This window comes from Strigops habroptila, chromosome 2 (assembly GCF_004027225.2).
Source record: "Strigops habroptila isolate Jane chromosome 2, bStrHab1.2.pri, whole genome shotgun sequence".
NCBI classification, from domain to species: domain Eukaryota; kingdom Metazoa; phylum Chordata; class Aves; order Psittaciformes; family Psittacidae; genus Strigops; species Strigops habroptila.
In genome coordinates this window covers 29,565,297-29,574,482 of record NC_044278.2, presented here as the reverse complement: position 1 = coordinate 29,574,482, position 9,186 = coordinate 29,565,297, and the positions used below count along the sequence as shown (strand labels likewise).

Here is a 9,186-nt window from a genome sequence, read left to right as displayed (position 1 = left end):
GTCTTTTCTTCCCCAGCACTTCTACCTCTCATTTTTCCCCTTTCATCACTGAAAAAAAAACAGAAGGAAGAAACCCAAGATAAATAAATGGCCTTAGCTTTTGAAAAGGAACATTTATTTTTATTTGAGTTCATTGCTTTGATTTAATCAAAAGGCTGAACAATGTTCAAATTTTGAAATAAGATTCTTGTTTCCTTTAGTTCATTTCCAGAAGAGATTTTTCTGTTTGCATTCTACTCATCAATAAAAACATCTTAATCAGCAGAAGTCCAATTTAGACCAGGACCTGGAAAAGCCTTGCTCCTTTACTTCTTGGAGTTTGCTAGTGAAGGAAAACTGAATGCTGGTCTGAGCCATGCACTAGCAACCATCTTGCTTTACCCCTTCTCTCGTCAGTAGGGTCTGCATTTGCGTCTTTGTCATATAAGACAACTAAGAGTAGTTGAGGGATAAGGCTGCTGATGGGAGAACATAGCATGAGCGTGCAGCAAACCTCCGCTCTCCCAGCCCTTCCGGGTGCTCAGGATCAGGAAACTCAGTCTCTAGGGCAGCAGTTCCCATGTGTGGGCACTAATGCCACAGTGAGGGTCCACAGAACCACTATGAACCTTTAAGCAGCTTTTCAGGATCCATGGGGGGCATCTGTGCGTCTGGCAGTGATTGGGTGGTATCAGCACTCGGAGTGGCTGGTTTAGAGGGGTGTTTGCTGACCTAGCCAAGGCTCTGCCATGCTAGTTTCTGTTGGCTTGAACTTTCAGAGTCATGCCCAGTCTTAGCAGTTGAATACTGGTTCTTGACAGCTTCCTAATAACCTAGGGAAAAAAAAGGCTTTTAAACTGAACTTCAACCAATTTTAAGGTGCTTGTGAAATTTAGATATTTGCTTATACTCAAAAAAAGCGCATGTTGATGTAGGTAAGGAATACTAACTTTCTTTCATGAGGTTTATTTTTTCATTGCTTTGAAGCTATTAAAAATAAAGAATATGCATTGGGGAAAATATGTTACGGTTGGTTACCCTGCACTTGATTTTATTTCAGCTTGCTTTTGGAAATACTGCATTGAGCGCAAATAGTGTTCAAACTTCAAGCTGATGGGTCATGCTGGAGACTAAGATACTGAAGCTGAGAAAGAAACTTTCCAACCTTGAAGAATTTTCTACACAAGTGGTTGAAGAGCAGTTAATAAAGTGACTGTCTGACCTTATTAGTCTTGTGTAAATAGATGTTTAAAAGGGACATGCAAAAAATGGTAGTTAAAATTATAATAAAAACATTTTTTGTGCACAGAAGGCTACTTGTTGTAATAAGAATTTGGAAATCAGTAGCTCTATCTCCACAAACATGACTTTAAATAATAGAACGTGATCTCTGCCCTGGCATGGGATCAAGCACTACAAATCTGTGTCTAGATATGACATCTCATTGCATGTCAAGGCCACTTAGCTGGTGATACTGTTAAAACCACAACTTACTTTCTCTTTCATCTCATCTAATGTGTTATCCAGTAAATTGTTTTAAAAAATAATCTTTTGATAGTCTTTTAAAAATGAAATAACTCAAATGTGGACAAAGCTATTTTCTTAAAATAACGTGTTTTAAGAAGGGCCAGACTCAGATGCTTAAAATGTGTAGAAGATGTGGACTCGTTTACTGTGGGATTGTGCAGATGCTTTAGCTCATCCCAGGACAAATGAAGTGACTGCAGTTTTCAGATAGACTGGATTATTTCTGTGACTTCTCTACTCGCACCTTCTCCCTGTGTTGCCAGAAATATTGAAACGCCAACCCTAACATACTGGTTTAGGTAGCATCATGTGCACCACAGGCTTCCTTTGCATGAGTAAGAGGAGTAAGGAAACCACAAAGCTCTTTTTACCTTCACCTGACAGTACTGTTAAGTGCAGGCATGTGATTCTGATGAAGCCTTAGAAAAAGAGGACAGGGAGGTTAAATGAATGATCTGGAGCTAAAAAGAAGTTTCATCGTGTCTATTAACCAAAAACATGGGCATAACACAGAGCAGCTTGGCGTTTCAGGCAGATATGGCTCTTGCGCTTTCCAGTCAGTGAAAAATAAATGGTAACGGGCTGCTGCTGAGCCCTGGCAAACCACCTCCTGAGCTGCAGCTGGCCCCAGACACAGGCATGGGTGCTGCGTTTGGGAGGGAGCAGGGAGGGCGAGGCCATCAGATGGTTGTTACCGTGGGTCCAGGGAAAGGAAGCCTGTGTGGGACCTTATGGAATCAAAGGGTGATATTTCTTTCTAAATGGCAGGTACTTTACCCACTGTCAGTGTCCCACTGGACACCTGCACCCAGACACCCTTCCCCTCTGTGTGTGAGGTGGCAGGCCAGTGCCACCCACTGTCGAGTCCTGGCGCAGCTCTCGGGTTCTTCGCTGGTGACAACAAGCTGTTTTCTGGATGTGCCTTTTGTACCCTTTAGGGACCTGTTAGGATCTTTAAGTCAAAGGTGAAATTCCTGCTTCCCATTGTTCTGTTGTTTTCTTTATCAGGATGTTTTATGGCACCTTTCCTGTTCCTCCTTATCTCTGTGCCTTAGCTTGAGGCTTCAGTTTGCTCTTTGCCTTCTTGCTATCAGGTCCTTTGAATGAATCTACTTGTACAACGCCCTGTAGCAATGAACCTATTCATTTATTCAACACTGTTCTGTTTCTTCCAGTGCTTTCACAGGCACATTTTCATTCATCTTCACCAGCCTCAAGACTTCTGTTACAAATACTCTCACCTCTGCCAAGAGCATTGCTCTCACTGATGTCCAGGCATGATTTGGAGATAGGTACTGTTCCCCACAACCAGCATGGCCACCCTGTTTCCAGGAGGTAGAAAAGAGCCATAGGGATGTGACCCACACATTGCTTATGTGCTCTCAGGGCCAGGGAATAGCCCAGGCTTGCTGTTATTTATTGAGGATACACAGTGATAACTGTATTTTTATGGTGAGAAGCACAAGAAGGCCAGGAGCTGTCTCATGCTTTTCACATTTGCATAGCTGCAAGAGCTGCTGAGCAGTGTGGGCAGTCCCTGGTGGTTTTGGATCATCTCAAGTGGATCTCCACAAGACCAAACAGTTACAAATATGGACAGCCCCAAACCAGCGTGGATGTGGGACAGTTTGTGCTAGGCAGCTCGGCAGTCAAGGTTCACATGCAAATCCTTTGGTTTCTTATTCATCAGTCAGTATGTATTGCTCCCAAGATCTCACCGCAAGTCTGTGACATACGTGATTCCTCCAAAACAAATGAAAGCTGGATTAAATTTTGCCCTGTGTTCCTTAAAATCTAGGCCACTGTTTCAATGCAGCTTACGAGGAAATTACCAAGGAAATAAAGACAGGACACTGTTCAAATTACTTATGAATTTGTGCATTTTCTATTTAAATTTGTAAGGCATATGAAAAGAGTATACAGATTTCATTTTTTATATATTTTATATATATATGTATGTATTTGAAAACACGAAGTAAGAGTTAGTAATATGTGATGAGTGCTCAGCTATCAACCCCAATATGAGAGTTCACAGTTAAGGGTGGAAGGGGAAAGGCATTGTGCCTGTTTTCTCTAACGGCAGACTAAAGCCACACATTCAACACTGCTTACAAATAACTGTGAAGATAGCACATCTGCGTCAGAACTGTGTAGTGTGTAAGACAAAGACAGTGCAGGCACAATGTATCTGACACTGACTATTACGGTTAAGTAAAGCTTTGTTAGAAAGCAAGCATATGTTTGACATGGGCAAGGACAAGTGACTAGTCTAAAAGAGTCTTTCTGTGGATGTAGGTGCTGTAAAGGCTATTTTTAGCCATTTTCACATCTATTTTGTACACAGGCAAAATCCATCAGAAGAAAACTTTCAGGTGACCCTATGCCTAAAGCACTGCACACTCTACTCCTATGTGCTTGCTGAGGGCCTGCTCAGCAGAAAGCAGCTGTGGACGTCACTTAGCCCAGTCCGTGCATCTCTGATTGTGCTCTCCCTGATGCCAGGCTCGGGGGTGCTCCTCGCCAGTGCTGATTGACTGAACACAGACTCAGGCAAGGCTGGAGGGGTTCAGCTAATCCATCCCCCACCTAAGGCAGGAGGTAGGTCTACATTGTCTTATCAGCTGTAAAGCTCTCAGCAGTGAAGTCCTAGCAGCTGCCCTGGGAAAGCTCAACCAGGAAAAGGAAGCATAGGAGGACTGTTTCTTTCTTAGACCCTCTCCTCCTTTTTGCTTTCCAAAACCAGATGAGAGCCATGGAAGGATGACAAAGAAATCCTACATCAGTAGCAGGGGACAGATGTTCACCCATTTCTTCTGTCTACAGTGAAAACCATGTCTCTCCTTCCTCCCTTGTCAAATACCTACTACCAGACAGTCCACAGGCCAGTGACAGTCTGTGTTCCTCTCTTTGGGCGCACCAGGAGGGAAGTTCAATGGGTTATGCAGCCCTGAGAGAGGAGAAGGCAGGATGGATTTATTTATTTAATTATAATACCAAAGAAGACTCGCACGATGTAAAAAGGAGTTCTGCTTCCTTGACCTGCCCCGCAGGTCTCCAGCACGGAGGAGAGGGACATCAGGTGTGGTGCCAACTACAGGCTGGCCTCTCTCCGGGGTTAACCAGGGTGCTGCATGGGCACCAGCGGCTGGCTTGGGGCCCTCTGAGGCTTGCAGAGAAGCAAACAGAAACCCTCCTGGTAACTATGAAGTTTGGCAACAAATGTGAAACAGAGATCAGAGGCAGCAATAATGACAGGTTAAATGTGTTAGAAACAGGGCTATTTCTTCTCAAAATTCAGCAATTCGTCCTAAGTCATTAGTCTGAATTATCGCTATAATTGTGTAACCTACACTGTTTCCCTAACTTCAACGAATGCTTGAATATTGACTGATGCCTTTAACTTGGAATGCACAACAGACATTCATCTGTGCAGACATCTGTACAGACACACAAACATATACATACATAACTTAAGAATGAGCAAATAAAGCTATACAATCATTATAAAAGAAGGATTGGCCAATAGCAGAACTAAAATTACGCTGGCTTTTGTTACTTCCATCTTGGCTGCTGCCCATCTGAATCTCAGAAGCAATAAAGAGCAATAAATCTTCTGTTTACTTCATTCTCTTTGCAACATCCAAGTACGCATACTCAATTTCTTGATCAGCAGGACAAGTGTTTGTAAATTCATCTCTTGCATAGGCATTGTTCAAGTATCTTGAAATCCCTGTCATTTCAGGTGGAAAATCAAAATTTCTATATTTTTTTGCAACAACCTTTTATCAAAAGAAAAAAAGAAAAATATCATTATATGCGTGATCTGAAAAAAAACCCCAGATCTACTCTTTATGCACATTTTTAATTTTCAACGTGTAAGTCCGCTGTTATATGCAACATAGGGGTAAAAGGGAAGGAAAAAATAAAGAGAAGACATGGGATGAAGAAAGCTAGCTAACAAACTAACTCACTTAAAAGGATTTATTTGGTATAAATATTCTGCTAGAGCTATGCAAAGCTATGTGGACCAGTAGACCACACGTGGAAGAGATACAGCTTAAAACAGCAAAGGAGCTAGCATAAACCAGAATTAACAGAATAATCTTATAGTAATCAACTGCCCCACACTTGGATACTTTCACTGAAACGAAAAGCTTGAATTAAAATACTAGATTTCAAATGGCCAGGGAAAACAACTATTGGCTGATACCTAATAACTCCCTGTTGGCCAGCAAAGGATGGCGCAATGTTCATCCTCCATCATCCTTCAGGCATTCACCTGGCACAAGGTGATTCTCCCGACACTGGCTCTGCTGACCCTGCTACCTCTGAGCTTTACTGTGCCTGTAGTCAAAAGGGACACCTTCTGAAGGGACCTAGTTTGTTTGAAAGCCAATGAACTTCCAGTGCGGCCATTTCTCTTCCAGAGCTTGGCTGGCTCCAGAGTAGCCCAGTGACAGGCTGTGGCAACACCCAGACATCTCGGTCACTAGGACTGTTAGGTGTGTGTAGATGCTCCACAGCCCTGCAAGAGGAGGCTGGGAGCCTTGGCTGGAAGGCAGTGGGTGATGGTTACCCTGCTGGTGTTATTGATACTAGTGGTGATATTCAGCAAAGCAAGAGTTTTGGATTAAACGTGGGAGAGACAGGTTTGAATTTCAGGACTTGTTGGCTTCTTGAATCAGCATGGGCAAAATAATTTAACCTTACTGGTCCATGCTCATAAGCATTTTGCATGTGGAATGCAAATGAAAACACTTCTCTACAGCACTCATTTCATACTTTTGAGAGGCTTAGCAAGTGCAGTCACAGCCCAGATATGAAACCAGATACTCTAGCACCAGAGTCATCAAATTGAGGATCTGCCTCACTGTACTGTAGTGAAATGGCCTTGTGCATTAGCATACAGTGTCCCTACGCAGCTACTGTGTGACCTCAGAATAGATAAAGGATTCCTTTGCCTTTTAGAAAAGGACTTGAGCTCCTGTGCCACTCTTCAGGAAGCTAAAAAGCAAATGCAAACCTTGATTATATGGAGCTTTGGTAGGAGGTTGCAATCCGCTAAGGTGAGATCATCTCCATCCAGGAATTTCCGGCTGGAAACAGTGATCTCTTCAGTGCTGTAAGCATCAATTTCATCAGGCAAGGGGCTATTTAAATAGTTGTCCAGCTTCCTCAGGGCTTTAAGCAAAGATTTTTCCAAATCTAGGTTAAGACAATAAAAAGGTTATTCAAGCCTGTACCATGATCTCTCTGACACCAAACAGAAAGGCGACTCCTGCATCCTGTCTCCTGGCACCAGCCCAGCTCACAGACATCTGGCCATGCCAACTCCTGCAATTCCTTTATCCTAAGCTTAAAACTTAATGCTGAGATAAGAACTCTAAGTAGCTAAGGGGGGGTTCTGAGAAAAACCAGAATGGGCCTGTGTTGGCAGAAATGGCTCCTCAAACACCTCTGTGGAGCGTGCTTTTGCAGAGTGGCCTGGCAGAGTGGCTCTGCCTTCACATTTACTTCTTGTCTTGGGAGACATGGGGCAAGTGCCTGCCCACAGGCAGGACAGCGAGGCTGGGAGCGATGACAGCAAGCCACCAGTATGCCACTTTGGGGTGTATGGGAGAACAGCCCATGAGTCCCGTGCTTTCAGCTGAGGGCACTGAAGTGGGGTTGGGGCAGGAAGGGCTTGTACTAGATTTGTACAGCTCTAATTTCTCCCAGTAACTACTAGGTCTGACTAAAGGACCGCAGCACTTACTTTCGTTAGCATCTTTTCTTGGGTTCTTTATGAATGCAGAGAATTTTGCAAACACATCATTTCCTGCAGAGTTAGACTCAGGGTGGTTCGGTGCAAGTTTGGGATACCTGGGAAGTTAAACAAAAAAAGTTATATGACTAGCATTTATTTTCATCTCCACTAATTAACGTAGATTATTTACACTGCAGTGTCACAATATACACAGGACTCTCAAAGGGAACCATCCTGAACTGAAAATTACTTGGCAAATGATTTTAAACATACCTAAGCCATGTGGATGACTACCTTTCCCTGAGGGAGATGGGAAACAACTGTTATTGCTGCAAACACTGCCCAAACAGCCGAGTGCCTCTCCTAGGCCTCCTCCACTGGAGATGAGGCCGTGTGGAGCATGGCTCCTGGCATAAGGAAAAGCAGAGGGAAAATCCCTACTCACACTAGCTGCTGCTCCTCCCAGCCTCCTCGCCTGGCCAGCTCAGGTATCAGCAAGCTGAGAGCAGCCAGCCCAGTAGCTGTTGTTGCTAGGGGCAGAGAGGACGGGGAAAGTGGAGGGGAGTAGCCGCTTGCCTAGTTGAAGTCAGGTCTGGCTGCTTGAGAAGGGAGCGCTGGGGAGAGAGCTTCCCCCATCAGACGCATGGTAGAGGGCTGGGACATGATGCTGATGATGGTGGGACAGCAGGGTTTGGGGCGAGGTAGAAAGAGCTGCTGAGGTGGGGAAGGACGAGTCTGCACATGCAATTCTGACACATGCACAATGAATGAGGGCCTGACCCAGCAAAACCAAGGGATTTGGTCACTGACCCCCATTGAGGGCCATGAGGGGCTGAAAGCAAGAGAAGCTGCCAGGAATACGGTACCGGGGCGGCGATAGCTTTTCTTCCAAGAACTCCTCGATCTTGTTGACATCGGTTTTCACTTCACCATCAAATGTCATGAAGGGGGGGTTTGTTCCCGGGGCAAGGTTCTGCAGGTCAGCGGGCTTTCTGATGGGAGGAAAGAGATGGGGTTAATCACTGCAGGAACCACATTTGCAATTTTTACACTTAATTGCAACAAACTGTTGCACCTTTAAAACAGCAGGCTGCTCTACAACCTTCTTGCAAAATAAACCTTAGCGAGCTGCCTCACAACAGTGGTGTGAGGATTCATTACCCTGTATCTGAATGTGCTCTGAAATGCTTAAAAAAAAAACCCAAAACTTTTGTGTCATGTTAAAGAGACCTACTGCAAAACAGGTTAAAATCTCAACAGCTTCAAAGGAGTTAGTCCACCTTATGCTACTGAACCCTAAAGAGGAATCAGGCATCCAGACTGTTAACATAATGCCAAGCCACGGTGAGCATTTCAAATCTATCAGAAGAGAGTCAGCCTTTAAAATCACCATTTTGGAAGAGTTGTTCTGAAAAAGAGAACTCCTGTTACAATCTCACCTTTTCAAATCCACGGTTGTGACATTAAATATGACACCTTTTAGCCACAGAATCATAAAGAGACGCTGAGAGAATGGGCAATTGCCAATACTTTCCCCATCGCTGCCAGCCTATAATTAAAAAAGAAAAGGTAGACATATATCTGCGATTATAGCAAATTTTGATAGCAGATGCAGCAGGAAAGCAGAAAACGCAGGTCTGCTGTGAGTACATATAGCATGTTACCCATCTCTACCAAGGCATATTTTCATGCAAAGTTTCTGTATGTCCTTCTCCAAACATGCACAGAGATATGACAAAGAATCCTGTCATCTTGGAGTTGTAGTTTTTCATTAAAATGCATAATGAATATTGCCGTAACTTAGAAAACAAAATTGAAATTACAGCAGTCCTTCCAGAGGAAATAATCTTCACCTCATTTGTCTATGTGAACATAAATCTACCTAAGTCACTGCATGATTAAAACCAGTTGAGTCGTTTTATGATCACAGGAAA

At 43.7% G+C, this 9,186-nt stretch overlaps 1 protein-coding gene across 1 annotated transcript in view; it reads right to left on the bottom strand.

Annotated features, from left to right (window-relative positions):
• Positions 1-3,368: 3,368 nt before the first annotated feature.
• Positions 3,369-9,186, bottom strand: part of CLIC6 (chloride intracellular channel 6) — a 31,550-nt gene continuing 25,732 nt past the window's right edge. The window contains exons 2-6 of the mRNA XM_030477130.1: positions 8,692-8,801; positions 8,119-8,244; positions 7,262-7,368; positions 6,530-6,711; positions 3,369-5,285 (exon numbers count right to left, since the gene is read on the bottom strand). Coding sequence (XP_030332990.1) covers positions 5,124-5,285; positions 6,530-6,711; positions 7,262-7,368; positions 8,119-8,244; positions 8,692-8,801 — 687 coding nt within the window. The 3' untranslated portion in view covers positions 3,369-5,123. The remainder of the gene's footprint in view (positions 5,286-6,529; positions 6,712-7,261; positions 7,369-8,118; positions 8,245-8,691; positions 8,802-9,186) is intronic.